The 15,923-nt window shown below is 38.0% G+C and overlaps 2 protein-coding genes and 1 long non-coding RNA gene across 5 annotated transcripts in view; 1 reads left to right on the top strand and 2 right to left on the bottom strand.

The window, feature by feature from the left end:
* The window catches only part of LOC146429199 (uncharacterized), a 46,257-nt gene extending 43,079 nt beyond the window's left edge, over nucleotides 1–3,178 (bottom strand). Inside the window, exon 1 of the long non-coding RNA XR_014855844.1 lies at nucleotides 3,076–3,178. This is a non-coding gene — a long non-coding RNA (uncharacterized LOC146429199). The remainder of the gene's footprint in view (nucleotides 1–3,075) is intronic.
* Nucleotides 1–9,789, top strand: part of LHFPL7 (LHFPL tetraspan subfamily member 7) — a 58,354-nt gene extending 48,565 nt beyond the window's left edge. The window contains exon 3 of the mRNA XM_085078791.1: nucleotides 6,616–9,789. Coding sequence (XP_084934917.1) covers nucleotides 6,616–6,842 — 227 coding nt within the window. The 3' untranslated portion in view covers nucleotides 6,843–9,789. The remainder of the gene's footprint in view (nucleotides 1–6,615) is intronic.
* SPATA22 (spermatogenesis associated 22) lies at nucleotides 9,135–14,986 on the bottom strand. 3 transcript variants are annotated; one of them, XM_085078786.1, is made up of 10 exons: nucleotides 14,716–14,986; nucleotides 14,198–14,239; nucleotides 14,018–14,110; nucleotides 13,481–13,609; nucleotides 12,699–12,753; nucleotides 12,462–12,566; nucleotides 11,717–12,029; nucleotides 11,268–11,397; nucleotides 10,808–10,905; nucleotides 9,135–10,468 (listed from the first exon to the last, which is right to left on the bottom strand). In XM_085078786.1, exons 3-10 carry the CDS (start codon nucleotides 14,058–14,060, stop codon nucleotides 10,277–10,279), a joined length of 1,065 nt encoding a protein of 354 aa, XP_084934912.1. In that variant the 5' UTR covers nucleotides 14,061–14,110; nucleotides 14,198–14,239; nucleotides 14,716–14,986; the 3' UTR covers nucleotides 9,135–10,276. The 3 variants fall into 3 exon arrangements, with proteins under 3 accessions (XP_084934912.1, XP_084934913.1, XP_084934911.1); XM_085078787.1 differs by lacking the exon at nucleotides 14,716–14,986 and adding an exon at nucleotides 13,750–13,844 and having other exon boundaries at nucleotides 14,198–14,628; XM_085078785.1 differs by lacking the exon at nucleotides 14,716–14,986 and adding an exon at nucleotides 14,373–14,626.
* Between the last annotated feature and the right edge of the window lie 937 nt (nucleotides 14,987–15,923).

Raw genomic sequence — 15,923 nt, 5'->3', positions numbered from 1 at the left:
TCCTTCACCACAGTCTACACAGTGCTAGATCATTTCAGGCTTTTTGAGTAAATGACACGCAACTCTATAACTGTATGATTAGGCCCATAGATTACCAGATTACTGCTATAAATCTTCACCATAGCTACCACTCACTTGGCAGAAATAGCCAAGTTTCATCATTTGTTCTCATGTAGAAAACACGCTGTGAAATGCAGCCTTCAAAGGTCACCAGGATGGCATTTCCTTTTGTGGCCCTTAATAAACTTGCAGCTAATGCAGTAATTACCAAGCCCAATTACCTCTGTGATGGCTTCAGAGAATTTCTTTTCCAAAGTCTGGATAGTCAGATTCCACTCCCTGCAGTTAATAACTGAGATAGATTCAGCTATTCCTACAATTGTTAGACATTTCTGAAAGAGGCTATTTGTAGAATGAGGGCCTGAGTGAGGGAGCTGTGCCAACAGAACCTGAACAGGGTATTTAAGTGGCACTAAAAAGATTTGTGTAAAAAAGGTGCATGGACACCCTTCTTTCAGTGCTAGCTTTATTTAAATTAATATGTTCCTACTCTACCTCAGCTAAAGCCAAAGAAACTGAAATGGAAAACATTGCCCACCTTTGACATACACATATTTCCCCATAATTTTGCATCTATGTACACATATAAAACTACAAGTTACTATGTCTGATGCAGCTCCTTAGCTTGTGAACTGGAGTCACAGACTCAGCATTTCTTTCAACATAAAGTTTGGAGATATTGTACAAATGAATCCATTGCCTTTGTTAGCTACAAAGGGGTTTGACAAGCTACACAGCTCTCGTTATGACTACATTTATATTACAGCTGCTAAGCGCTAACTTGTGAGTTGCACTATTTAGAAAAGCTAGAAAAGGAATTGCTATATCTACTTCTTTGGCAACAGTCCAGCACTGATAGAAGCTCCTCAAATCACAACATGTTTGACTGAAATGACGCCAGTGGAGTAATTCTTTACAAAGAAGAACCAAACTGTGATATGTTAGAAGTGGCTGTGCCATTATTAGGAGTTCCAGCTCTTTATTCAGTTACAAAGGAAGGCAGCTACATCTTTATACCAAGCATATGGGCATTATTATCCCTTTTCCCTGCTCTTCCCTTTGGTTTCCTTGGAAGGAGTAATTGCTAGGGCTGCTTCCAAGAGTTTGAACTCCAGGTACCTGACATGCACCTGCCACGAGTTCAGCAGAGCAGAATGGCACTTAACAGTGTCCCTGTTTGCCTCATCCTCCAAAGTTCTGCTGTTATAACAGTAGGATTTTGTCTGTTTCTTTTGAGAGGTCACTTTCCTGTTTATTTTATTTATAGTAATAGGCATTTAAAACGATGCCTGCTGATTTTAGATATATTCCAGCTCTCCCCAGATTACTCTGGGTAATTCCTCCTTTCCTGAAGTAGTCAAAAGGAAATCACTAATTTTTGGACAAGCCTAAAATTCCATCTTGTTTCTATTGTACACCCATGTGCAGCTATTACTAACAAAAAGCTTGGATCTTACCTAGCACCGTCTTCAAGCGATATACATAGAAGAGATATATAGGTATGTCCTTTTTGTACAAAAGAATTTATCCAAAATACCCCAAATGTAGAAACCCTGCAGGCATACTACAAAAATATTTGCTTGGGAAGAGTGCTGGGAAGTATTGAGTGTAGGTAGCCAGGTCAGTAGGACAAGAGGTGATTTTTTGAAGATGTCTGGCTGTGTTAGTGGCTGCTAGGTTTTCCCTGTTACCTGTATTTCTGGCTTGCTGTGTAGCTGTCTATGGCTTGGGATCAGCACCTGCTTTCTCATTTAAAATGATGTAAGTAAAATCACATAAACATAAAGAAAAGCTGGAGAGGAGCTAATAAAATTATTAGGTTAATAAAATGTATGAACCTGAGAGGAAATGTGTTATTCCAAGTCAACTGATTGTGCATACGAAGAACTGCCAGCTTTAATAAGGGAGGTAATGGATTATATGTAAGAGGAAAGTTCTTGATGAGATGAGTGAAAATTGCTTTGGTAGATTAAGCTCTGTCAATAAAAATCTTCCAAGAAGACATAAGACTGTGATAATCTGTAATAGGGTTGGAATAATACCCTTGGCTTGCCTATGATTCAGCCCTAATTCCAATGATTGTCTGATATTTCCTACAAGCTTGCAATTAATCCGTCATTGTCACCAGTATCAGGAATATAATACACTCCTAAAGTAAGCAAATTAAATTTCTAAGACAAACTAATCTTCTTACAGCAGGTAATTTCAGGAGGAGAATTCATGCACACAGCATATTTTACTACTACACATCACCTAAACATATCAATGAACACAATGAAATAAAATAGTTTTTTTTGTTCTCTATATTCGTGATCCACCTTTGGATTTCCATCCATTTCAACATCAGTATGGAAGGATAAACATCAGCTTAGCCAAGCTGAAACATTCCTGCTTCACAATACAGAAAACTATTCAATTATTGTGTTTCCTATGTTGGAAACTCCATCAGTCTTGCCAAAAGAAGTGGAATGGAAACAGTCTTTTTTGTCATGGTATCTAAGAGTGTTGTACATTGGTGCCCTCTGCACACACTCCAGAGAACTGCATTGCTTTGCTTTGGTTTAAAACCAACTTGAAAATGGTGTGATAGATTTAAATAATTAAACAGTATTACGGGGGCTTAATGAAATCAATAAACCATTGCAATGACAAAGAGTTATATATTATTAATTTAAAAATAGCAGAAAATGCTATTTTCCCCGACTAGAAGTGCCATCGATTTAGTATTTTCACCAACAATTTACAATTTTTTTTTCCTACAAAAAGCCCTGTTTTCCCTAAAAAGAAGTGTCCTCCTTTCAAATAACATCTTATTCCTATTAAAATCATATTATTTAGAAATAAACCATTTCAGAAACCTACTTTTTAAAAATGATAAATTTGCCTTGGCTAGTAAAGCCTTCAGAGGAGAAACTGCCATTTACCATCTGGCTGTAGAACACCAGAGAAGCAAAGAGGACAAGGATGAGATTGTAACTGTTTGGGATTAGAAAGCAGAAATAAAATATGACTTACTGTTGAACCAATGTGCTTGGCCTTGTCTCTGGGCTGCTCTGCCATCAGCAGTAGCTGTGAGTTACTGCAGAGGGCTCAGGTGAGGAGGACCCAGCAATAACAACAATAACAAACACCTGTGTGGCACATAATAAACAAAAAAAAGCATTTTTAAAACCAGAGCTAGTAGCTTATGGGAGATTAATCAAATGATCAATCAATGATCATGTTAAAAAAGAATTTAATTATGCACTTTACCAGCAAGTCCCCTCACACTCCAGAGCCTTCATGCCACAGAACAGACCCAAATATGTTGTCTGGCCTCATCACCTTGTGTGACAGCAGGATTACACCACACAGAACAGTGAGATGCACTCACTGCCGTATTCTGACACCTTTGAAAGTGATGTTTGTTGTCGGGAAGCCGTGCAGAGGAGTAAGTGTTATACGAGGAGCCTAAATGGAGCCCCACTGTTTCTTTGTGTGCTGTCCCAGCTCACTGTGCTGCTGACAGACAGCACCATTAAGCAGTCATTAGCACCACGCCTGAAAGCTCGGCTTCTGCGGATAATAACGGGGCTATTCAATATTCGGAGCCTTTGTAAGAAAGAGGGCACCTAAATGAGAATAATGAGGTCATTCCATGACATGCCTGAGGATATGAAACCATGGGTAACTTTTTAGCCCGTTTGATATGTGAACACATACATTCAGCTGTGACAGATTATTTCTAGCCTTGGAAAAAAATAAAGCTGCTTCCATTAAATCACAACATGCAACATCAGCACCGAGTGGTAATCAAAACACTGTAAAACACAGCCTTCAAAACAATTCTGTGTAACCCAATCAAAAAGAAAACATATATGGAACAGATATGTGAAGCAGAGCAAGGGGTTGAGACAGTGTTAGAAAAGCAGTGAAACTTAACAGTTAGGAAAGTATTTTATAACTAAAAGGATTATTTCCAATTCTGGATTTTTTTTCACCGAATGAGATGCTATTTTGAAAATATGAACACACTGAAATTTTAATTTTAGACCTGCTTCCTGCTTAGAGCAGTGGCTGTTTCTAGCAAAACCGGCTCACTTTTCCAACATTTCACAGAAGGTTTTGCACCCTGGGGCTATTTCAAGATTCCTCGTGCAGTGGAGCAGCTGGGCTGTGCTGAGCACCCCGGGTGCACCACAGGCTCTCGGGCAGCCCCTTGTTCCACATCCCAGCTGTCAGAGTGAACCCACAACTGCACAGGTCCATGGATCCACAGGGTGTAGTTTGTGGAACAGCTCCATGGTTGAACACTCTCACTGCTGTTTACAACAGCAGTAGGAGATGTTTCCCTTTTTTTGAGTTGTTTCCTATGTTTCTCTATGAATTTTCCTGGGTGTGCAAGAACGTCACATCACTCTCAGGCTGTGCTGGCCCTTAGCTGCTTTTCATCTTTTGGGAAGCTCAGTGACCTTTACTGAATAAAATGACAGAATCATGGAATAGTTTGGGTCCCATGGAAGGGACCTGTAAAGGTCCCCCTGGAGTGAGCAGGGATGTCTCAACTAGGTGAGATTGCTCAGAGCCCTGCCCAACCTGACCTTGGATGCTTCCAGGGATGAGGCATCCACCACCTCTCAAGGCAACCTGTGCTGGTATTTTACCACACTCCTCATGAAAAACTTCTTCCTTATATCTACTCTGAATCCATCCTCTTTTAATTTGAAATTATTACCCAGCAGTTGCGCAGAGCTCAGATCTGTGAGCTCCCCCTGCCCTGGGCACTTCCAGCAGGTGCATCTGCCTGAGGATCAGCAATTGTGAGCCTGGCTCAGGATGCTGCTGTGCTGGGAAGGACCTTTCTCTTCCTGCCTCCTGCAGCACCTTCACCCACGTTATGCCTGGAAAGAGGGGAAGGCCACAGCAACCACTGCAAAAGTATTCCTGAGGTTTAAAGGAAAGAGGGTGACTGTTGGAACAGGTGAAACTCTTGGCTTTCAGAGAGTTCCACTTCTTGGCAGGCAGCTTCTCTTTGTACCCATACATGAGATACCCAGAGGGAAACAGACTGGCAAGGTTGCTGCTGCTCCAATTTCTCTCATTTGAATTTCCATTTTCTTCATCTTTTTGTTTTCTACAAGGGATTAACTCAGCAGTTCCATTTGGACTAGAAGGAAAGGTTTAATTCAAATTATTCAGGGACTTTACAGGCTGCGTGTTAAACTTTTTTGACTTCATCTAGCCCTCAAGCTTATTAAAGTGTTTTTTTAATTTAAAAAGATTAATCAGTGATTATATCCACCCTTTTTAGTGGATACTTTTAAGATTAAGCCTCTCCAATATTATAATTGGAGTAATATGCACATGCCCTACCTGAAAGGCAATTACAGACACAGAGAATAGCATGTAGTGTTTGTTTTATAATCCTAATGTTTCATTAGATGTTTGCTGGTTATGAATTATCTATCAGCTCAAACATAACTGTTAATTCTGATTGCTGCTATTCTTGACTCACTACCCTGAATTTGAACAAAACACTGTCCTGGAAAAATGGGAAGAGAGGAAAAGGGACTGCTCCATGCTCCTTTTCAGTATATAAAATAAAGCCTTTTAAAATACAGTAGAGATTTTAAATACAGAGGTAATTGATTAGTGGAAAGGATAAAGAAAACATGGTTTCTCAGCGTTCTCTCAAACAAGAGATGGTGTAAGCCCACACATCAGCCTGGCTCAGCCCCTCTTCACTTCCAATGTGGGCAGAATTAGGCTCCAAGAGTTGTTCTTGGAAGATTTTAATGCATCTTTATTGTAGTCATGATTTATACCTTGGGCAGTCTTATTTTCAAAGTTGGAAAAGTGGTTCTGCTGTTGATTCAATTATCTGCATAAGTTGATATTTGATTATGACATGGATGCCTTAAAGACTAAAATCTGTGATGTTCTATTAAAAGCCAATGCAGGGTAACTGCAGGAGGCAAGCCTGGCTTTACAATGTCAAGAGACATAAAATAAACAAAACCAAGACAAATTATGTCATTTTTCATCAATGGGTCAAATGCAGGATGTTTTAAACAATTTGAGTCTGTACTAATGAGTCTCACATTATCAGAACCTCATCAGCAGAATCTGGAAAGCTACATTTGAACTCTTTCATTAAAAGTTTCTATTTGGCAGAACAAAGTAATTGTTTGTCTCAAGCACAAAAATGCTGTTGAGAAGAAAGTGAAGCTGGTTTGGAATCTGCAAACTTAGGAATTCTTCTCCTCTGGATTCCATTGTATCTGAACCACCTTACTTTTTACATGGCTACATAATTTGGATCACAGCGTTTCTGAAGTTATTTAATGGCAAGAGTTCTCATGAAAAAAATCCCAACTTGCTGCCTTGTCACACCACTGCTGTCCATAAGAGGTAATTATGAAAAGGAAGATAATCTGCCAATCACAAGGGGGTTTTATAAGCTATGACTTTTTCCATTGATTTTAATATAATATATATATTTGTATTTCTAAATTTTTTTTCCAAAGGAATTAATATTTTATAATAATCAGTGTGATTTTTTTTTCTCCTCTCTAGTGTTCATAATGGCTTCTGGGCTTTTGGTTTACCCTTTTGGTTTCAACTCTGCTACTGTGAAGAGATTCTGTGAGAACTCAGACATCTACTATGCAGGAGACTGCCAGATTGGATGGGGGTACATGCTGGCAATTGTTGGGGTCATGTTGTCTGTCTTTTTACCATTCTTTGCAAAATATGCACCAAAAGAGCACATATCTCCAACTCCAATACCTACTATTTTATAGTATTTTATTACTGTTTAAGAACAGAACATTCCTGTCTACAGTAACGGGCAGAAATTATTATAGCACTTCCAGTTGGCTGTATTGCTAAAGAGAGGAAAGGAGATGGGGAAGAGAAGGTCACATTGACAAAGACCAAAAGTGCATTGAAAGTCTTCCGTAAGCACGAGCAGCGAACACTCTGGAATTGAAATAGGATTAATCAGCAGCCCTTACACTGCTCTAAACATATAAATGGCATAATGCCTTAGACAAAAAAAATCAGTTTATCCTCAAAACATCTGTCTACCTCCCAGTTTCTTTTGTGTCTCAAAATTGTGAGTCTTAAAAGTTTCAATTCACTTTTGATATATTGTTAAAGGTCAGAACTTTTATGAACCCAGTAACTTTAAAATCAATAATGATATTTTGTTACAATTATTTTGATTAGTGAAAAAAGCACCTACTAGTAGCCACAGCCTAAAATTAAGATTGATAGCTAAAAAGAATTGTATACAAGAAAAAAGTTTCTTTTTAATCTATATATATTAGCAGCACCTGCATATTGTAAGTTGTGGGCACAGTTTTTCTTCTGCTCTAATTGCCAAGATTTAGAGACATCTTCATGAAGTCTTGGGTAAAATTGAAATTTTTTTTCTGAGAGATCTAAGTACTTCCAAAGGCTTCATGATGATTTAATAGTTTAACAACAGGAAAAAAATATCCTAAGAATTTGTTTTCTGTATTTCTTAAATTATAATTCTAGGTGGACTTTAACAAAATGTTTTGAACTATTACAATTGTAGATTTTGGGTTTTGTTGTTTAAGGCCGAAAAGAAAAATCTCTGTTTACAAAAATGTCTGTGCCCAATGGCCCTTATCTGTAGTGATAATACAAGCCAGAATGAACTAATTCCAGTATTTCCATTGCAATTAAGAGTCCATTTTGAAAAAAAAAAAAAAGTGAACTGAAATGCTATTGAACATGACTAATAAAAATCTGATGCTGTGTCAGAACTAGAAAATGGCCATATTTCATTAGTCTGTATGGGAATTTTGTGAGGTCTGATTTCCACAAAAGCACTGAATTCATTACTATCAAGCATTGAAATAAGTGCACTTGATTGCCTTAAGCAAAAGAAACATTGGGTTCTAATCTCACTCCACTGTTGTGTTTTTTCATTTAAAATAAAAATTTAATTCTAATTCTATTATCATCTTTTATTTTCTATTATTTATTAAAAAGAAAAATCACATAGATTATATTTAATTCAGAGCTGTACTTCTTAGTTTTGTATTTTGGCACAAACCAGGTGATCAAATATATTATTCTTCACTTAGCTGAGTCCAACTGATTCCTGAATTTTTTTTTTTTTTAATGGAAGGTGTACATGAAGGGATAGACGGAGACATGTTGAGGATGTATAAGAAAATGCAAACAGATAGAACAATCACTGTGTTATTTTACTATACATCAAAGACTTCTGCAGTCTTGTTTACGTTCCTCACCCTTCTAAACTTCAATGGAATGTGGCATTGTTTTCCAAAATAATTGTCCTGTTATATTTCCGTGCACTCTAAAAGCAAATTCTGCACATGAACTTAGCAAGTTCTTTAAAAATACAGATTCCAATGCAGAATTAAGTACGCCAAGAAAGAGAGCATGGGTGCTCTGCACTTTTGCTCACAGGGACTGAGAAATGAAATCTTCCAAATATTTAACAAAATAGGTTGAAGGAATGCCCTAAAGTAAGAAGAATATATTTCAGTCACTTCTGTATAGTAATGTGTTTTTCAGTAATGTCTTACACTTTTTTTAATGAATGGCTGAGATTGATAATTTTCTTGTAAGAGTCAGAAAAGTGAGGAATAACAAACAACATGCAAAAAGAAAATAATCACCACAAAGCAGAGAGACAGAGATGCAGGCTTTTCTTTCCTAACCAACCTGTGCCTTTACACTAGAACCATTATACAAGACAGGATCAATATAGTCAAGGAAAAAAATCACCCAACAACTGAAAAATGTTGAGTAGTGTGTATAAACTGTATTGAGTAGGATTTTTTTCTGTTTTGTGTAATGTTTACGACTGTTCACTTAATGTTTCACTAGAAAAAGTGATTTGTTAGTGTCAAGTAGAAACTTTTTTTGCAAAGATCTAAACACTTCCTGAAAAGTAAAACTATTTTAGATTTTTATTAACAGCCATAACACACCTAGTCGATAAACAACCTATTCCTGTCATTACTTATTAACATAAGTTGCACATGTGCAGAACTGGAAGCATCAATCACTTGACTGGAATCAGTTTTAAATTACTATTACAGCAGAGTCTTACAATTTACAACACTGCTGTACCAAATCCTTTACTTCTTAAAGCTCAACTTCTGCTCTGCAAATCATCAGCCTCTGCACCCTGTAATATTCTGCACCTTTATAAATCAAGCTAATGCTTCCATTTGGAACTTCCTTTAACATTTTATAATATCTAAAGGGAATCAAACATTTGTACATGACCTCTACAACTGAATTGACAAAACTCCTTGAAGCATCCGTGCTCTGAACCCACTTCACACTGAAGGCAGAGCTGATGATGCCAGTGATTCCTCCAGCAGTTAGTAAAGCACACCCTTTAGACTGGAACATGAGGGGGCTGTTGCTGACAATACCTGTGCTCACACTGACAGATCACTTTTTTTAAATAAAGACTGTCTGCGCGTTAAACTGTGTAAAAGCGTTTTCCTGTTACAATTTGCTGGACCAGGTTCAAGTTTTATTCTAAATATATAATTTTTTAAGTGTAACTAAAAGCTGTATTTTCCATTAATGTGTTTCTGCGTTGACTAGCTGGCTCCTTTTTAGAATATTAACTGTTTTCTGTATTTGACTTGTTGGATACAATATTTCAATTATTTTAAATGTGAAATTTCCAATTGCCAACACTGTATAATAAAAGAATAAAAAAATCCATACTATGTTTGCTATTTTTCTTGACAACTCTTTTGTTTTGCAATTCCCAAGAGATCTGCTACAAAGCTTCTGAACAGGGGAAAAGGAAATAGAAACAGCAGGAATAACCTACAAAAGTTAATGTTTGAAGGCAAAGGCACATAAACATGTACATGGTCCATCCCTCATGTTTCTACAGCAAAGGCAAGGAAGTTCTGTGTTAAAATAATTCTTTCTTTTCTACTTCCTCTGTGTCCTTGGGAATCTTCCTACAGCTTCAGGGTCTGTTACTACTTTATACAGGTATTATACTGATTATTTACTTTTTTAAGAAAACATGAATCAGATAACATGAATACCACACAACATTTGTTGGATAACACAGCACAGTGATATTTTCAATTATTTAATCAGATTTTCACTGCTAGTTTTGGTAAATGTTTTAGCATGTCCAGCCTTTATGGGTAAGGATTAGTTAAAACTGGGGTTTGGACAACCATTTTGACTTTTACATTTCATTCATATTTTTTACATATTCTGTCATCTCAACATCTGCAATTTTAACAAAGTCTTGGAAAGTGTTCTGTTCTTGAGCAGTTGCTGGTCTTACAGAGACGCACTTGAAAATGTTCCTTTTTGCATCATAGTTTCCCATGCACCTGTGCACTCGACCTCTAATTAGTCGTGGAAGCTCACGGTCCTTCATCAAAGCATAATAAACACATAAAACAATTACATCACCTAACATAAAAGCTTTCTACGTGGCTGCTTTCTGAAGACTACATCAAACAGAAGGCATTGACATCAGCTTTGTTGCTGTTATCAACTACTTAAAAGCTAAACTCACCTTTTTTGCTGAAACAGAAGTCTGAGGATGCCTAAACAGTGACTATTGATCTAATTTGGGAGCAATTTGGTATAAACATCCAGCTTGCCTTCTACACAGCAAATTTCTGTTTTTATAACAACATATTATTGCATTCATAAAAAGGATCAGAGCTAGTGCTGTCTGTGTTATGTGTGGACACAAAATACTCACAATTTCATAAAACACGCAAGGCAGGGTCTCCTTTCCATCTCTCAGAAGAAAGTTCTTTGCCCCATATTTTCCAGGTGTGACTGCAGAATCCAGTGTGCCTGTTCCATTAAGCAAGAATTAATCTCTTCTAGATTAATTATATTAAAAATTTATGTAAAACTGTATCCCTCTATGGAAGATTCCTACTAAACAGGAAAATTTATTCTAACACATTAGAAAAAGAAAGAAAGGAAAGAAACAGGATGAAAAAACTTAAATGTTGGAGGATGACTGAATTAATAATCTTGTACCTATTTCAGTCACCTTTGATAGCTGAATGGAAGGAAAATTAGATGGTGTTCATGGCAGTATTTTGTGGGTTTAAGTATTTCAGCTACTGTGCCTGCAGTTTATAAAATTCTCTCTTGTTGTTGCCCTACCACTATTATCAGATTATATTATTATAATCTATTATGCTTACCTAGAACTTCAAATAACAGTGCAGTTTTATAAGCATATTGGCTCCAGTGCTTCACACTTTGAATGACTGCAGACAGGATTCGCAAAGAATTCTTTTTTATTTTAGTTTTCACTTGAGATGATGAAATTGCCTTTCAGAGGAAGACAAAAGCTCAAGTTAGACATACACACTTGCAATTTTAAAGGGCACACAGGCATTTATATATTATGTTAAATAGGCAATATTTACATTAAAATGAGATTATTTGTTCAGAATACAAAAACAAGTTGCATTGGAGGACATGGTGGATTGTAGGTTATTATAGTATGAAAATCTCAATTCTAAATTTTCAGAAACTTTAGGCTTTACTAAGGCAGCTTTGGCTAATGAAGACCTCATTTCCATCAGTTTTCTTTCTTTACTGCTTTTTTCACTGTGTCTTTCCTATTAACTCTCCCCACAAGTTTTACCTGACTTTTCTCTTCGGGGAAACAATCAAATTGGTTATCATCCATTTTATTTTGCTGAACATTGCAGTTAAATGTATATGCTGGACTATGTTTCTGCAGACTTCTTGACACAGTGTTGGGTTTTCCTGGCCACTGTCCTTTGGATGTGTATGTTTGGCTGGTTTCTGTTCTGATGAGCTGAGATGGGTTACGACTGGCAGGATGCTTTTGCTGCTGGACAGTTTTCAAACTGCTTGAAAAGTTCTCAAACTTTCGAGTAGTTCCATTATCAGATCTTGAATTTGCTGTGTTACTTAAAGGAGTATACTCATTTCTGTTCAAGCAATACAGTATCAGACACAATTCAGTATCACAGTATCTCTTCTGAATACTCAGATATGCAATTAAAGTAGATAAAAGCAATCCACATATTGTTGTGTTATATTTAAATAAATCCAGACTCAAAGCACTTGAGTATACACCAAATTTATCCATATACAGGGCAGTGATTACACCTGTGCATAAATCCATCTAACTTCAACAGGCCTTAGAACCCTGCTCAGCTATTATCCTGCCCTGTGTAAGGGATCTTTCCTGACCCAAAATTCACATATTTTCCTAACTCTAAAATAAAATAAACAAGGTTTCCTTTGAGAGTGATATGGAAAGGGTTTCTCTGAATGCTACAGGAATATGGGAAAATGTAAGATGCATTTTCACATAAGAACAAAAAGGAAGGATAATAGACATTAAAGGCTTCACCAACCTGCAGGCAGCCAAGTTTTTTCCAGCATTTGCCAAATTAAACTTTGATGCATTTGGTGGTTTCATAAGGGAAGGAGCCATTGGATGTTCTGTTTGGCTTTCAAAGCTTTCAAAGACAAGTTTAAAATATCAGTGACACAGCAGCAACTTCATTGTAAGACATGCATGGATTGTTTGTGAAACAATCAGAATCCAAATAAAAATTAAAAAAGCAACAAATAAGCTGTTTCTTACATACCCACTGTTCACTGTTTTCTGCAGTTGATGTAGTTCTGGGTTTGCAGTTCCCCACCCTAATTTTCAAAAGACAAAGGATTAAATATGGATAAAAACAGAAAAGACTGAAGGGTAATAAGTCTGTGTTGGCCTTCTACTCTGCTTAATGTCCCACAAACAGGCTCACACAGGAAGGAGAAAGAAAAAAGTAAAAAAAGGAATGTGATCCTTTGATATTTGCAATTATAAGACAACTTCTAACAAGTAGGTTGCTTCTCCAGACAATGCTTTAGTTACAAACATTAGACTTATTAGTAAGAGAGACTTTATTACAAGAAAACTTTTTTACTTTATTACGAGTAAAACCCAATGAAAGCACTAAAAGCAGAATCCTGCACTGTTCTTTCCAAGCCCAGTATGAAGAACAGAAGTTCCTTTCTGACCTACAAGAAAGACATCTTACAAATGTTTCTTCTTGTAACACAGGACTTGAATGTTGATTGAAATTAACCGAAAACAAAAGGTCAGTTTCAAGAGACTCTATTTAAATGCCAGTGCTACTTCATTCTCCATCACACAAAGAGTCAAACTCCCTCCAGGCACAAAGTATAAAAAGCTCAATTGTATAGAGGAGAAAGACATTTCCTGGAGGACAATTTTGACACGATGAACTTTTCACAAATAGATATAAAGGATGCATACAGTTCTTGATAGAGACAATGCCTGATTTCATAGAATACAATCAGGAAATTAAGATTTATATGGATTTAAAGCCAGTAAAAAAATAAAATATATCTTATTTACCGAATGATGTGGGAGAGAAGTCGTAACTACGAGTCCCAGAACCAGTACCTGGCTCATTTTTAAGTGGATTTGAAGTGAGGGGCTGTCTAGTTCTTTTTTTCTGATTGAACAGTGGTACAGGCAGACAACCTGAAATTGAAATTTAAGTAATACAATATTAATAGCAAAAGGATACACAATCCACACTTAAAACATGTAAATAAAATTACTTATTTTACATTACACATAGGAATTACATTTCATAAACACATAAAAGGCCATTCCCTTACCCAATTTATATTCCCAGCCCTCTGTCCTGCACATATTCCCGTGAATGAAACCTTTCCCTGAGTGACCCCGAATCCATCCAAAATTTTGTCCTGTGCTGTAATAAACAGGTAACCCTGCAAGTCCACTGAGGATATAGGGTTGAATACTGAATGTCCTGTATGAATAACACACGTGTGTATATATACATATATATACACATACATATATATATAAAAGTATAATGAGGTGTGAACGGGAAGGGCTGAAGGGCAGAAGAAGGGCTGATACCTGCTGTGCTGCGAGTTGAAGTGTCAGCTAAATTCCTTTTCATCTCCTTGCTGAATGTTAACAGCCAGTAATGTATTGATCACTCCAAATTTGCTGCATGGAAGTCAGACAAACAAAGCAAACTGATTAGCGCTGTGAACACCCCCAAATTTCACGTGATTTTATGGCAGTTTCTCTTACCTCTGGCAGCCCCAGTGCCTGGCATCATTTCAAACACAAGCCCTAAAACATAGAAGTAGCTGTAGTGAATTTAAAGATTCACAGGTGCACGCGTAAAATGCAAGTGCTCTTTGCAGATTGTAGGCTCTGAAGGAGCGGGCTGAGGGTCAGAGCCGTGCTGAGGGGCAGCGCTTACCGGGCTGAGGGTCGGGGCTGAGGGGCAGCCGTGAGGGATGGGGCTGGGGGTCAGCCTTGAGGGGCAGCCTTGAGGGACAGGGCTAAGGGTCAGCCGTGAGGGTCAGCCGTGAGGGTCGGGGCTGAGGGTCAGCCCTGAGGGGCAGCCGTGAGGGTCAGCCCTGAGGCGAAGCCCGCCAAAAATAACGGACACTCGGCCGCGCGCTCGCCCCTCAGGCGGTGCGGAAATGGCGGGAAGGCGCTGCCCCGTTCCCACCCGCTGAGGGGACGGTGAGAGCGGCCGGACCCGGCCGGGAGACACAAGAACCCTTTAATCACATCCCTTGTGGGATTTCGTTAATTACCTCCGCCCCCGAGGAGCTGGTGCAGTGTCACCCTCTCAGAGAAAGCCGGGAGAGGAGTTCAATCTCTACAAACGTGTGAACACAAACGTGGCTGTAAATAAAACTAACTGCATTCTTCACGCTGTTTGTCTCTTCAGCCGCTAGTCTGGTTTTTATACATGGCAGGCTTCAACCGTGTGGTTCCTGACTGGTTCTTGTTCAAAATCTGAGTGCTTGGCACTATTAGATCCTTTTGGTACTCCTTTTCCTTCAGCCTTGGATGGCTTTGGTGAGCCATGCTACACTTCTTGTGTGTGTAGATAGCCATCCATCTATCTATCTATCTATCTATCTGTCTATCTATCTATCTATCTATCTGTCTATCTATCTATCTATCTATCTATCCATCCATCCATCCATCCATCCATCCACTATCTATCTATCTATCTGTCTATCTCTTTACGACTTTTAATATCTAAGCTTCATTTCACTTAAATTTTATAACTGCACACGTTTCCTATCTGATGGCATGCACTCCAAGCTTTCAGAAGTGCTCCCAAATATCTGTATGTAGCACATCGAACCAATCTGGGTTCTTACTAAACTAAGTATCCCACATCCTTTTGCAGAGTGTGAGTATTGGCGAAGCACAGGAATAAGGGATGGTTCCCAGTGTTTAACCCTGAAGAGTGAAAACTTTTCCATGTGAATTTCCATCCTCAAATTGGCAGGAATTGGGAGAGCAGGAGTTAAAAGTATTTGGATGGGAACTGCTCTAAGGGGATAAAAGAAGCTTCCACGGATTTAGTTCCTAAACTCATGTTTGGAAATTCACTGTCTCTGTCCTAAAAACGCTTTCCTTAGGAGACAAACTTCTTGCATGTTAAGTGAGGAAAGTGCACAGGCGATCTCTCTGTTTCATTCAGTGCTTTGGAAGGAATTACAACCATTACAGTGCCAGCAGCAATAAAAGATAAACTATATGTTCCAGCCCTGCATGTTTGCATTTTGCTGTTTCCTCTTCTAACTGCTGCCGTGATTAAATTGAGCAAACCCAGATTCAGAGTGTGAGTTGTGTTTTGGGGCAGTTGTGTCACTCATCATTCTGGCACCACTGCTGAAGAGACAGGGGTCAAAGGACAGTACAGACTGTCCAGTGCTGTAAAATGCAACTTTACTGCTTTGTTTAATAAATTACTTGCTCTGATTAAATATCTGACAGCTCCTAA

The sequence above is a fragment of the Lichenostomus cassidix genome, chromosome 19 (genome assembly GCF_008360975.1).
Source record: "Lichenostomus cassidix isolate B80296 chromosome 19, HeHo_3.0, whole genome shotgun sequence".
NCBI classification, from domain to species: Eukaryota; Metazoa; Chordata; class Aves; order Passeriformes; family Meliphagidae; genus Lichenostomus; species Lichenostomus cassidix.
The sequence above is the reverse complement of the archived record's forward strand: the minus strand, read 5'-3'. Positions and strand labels throughout refer to the sequence as shown.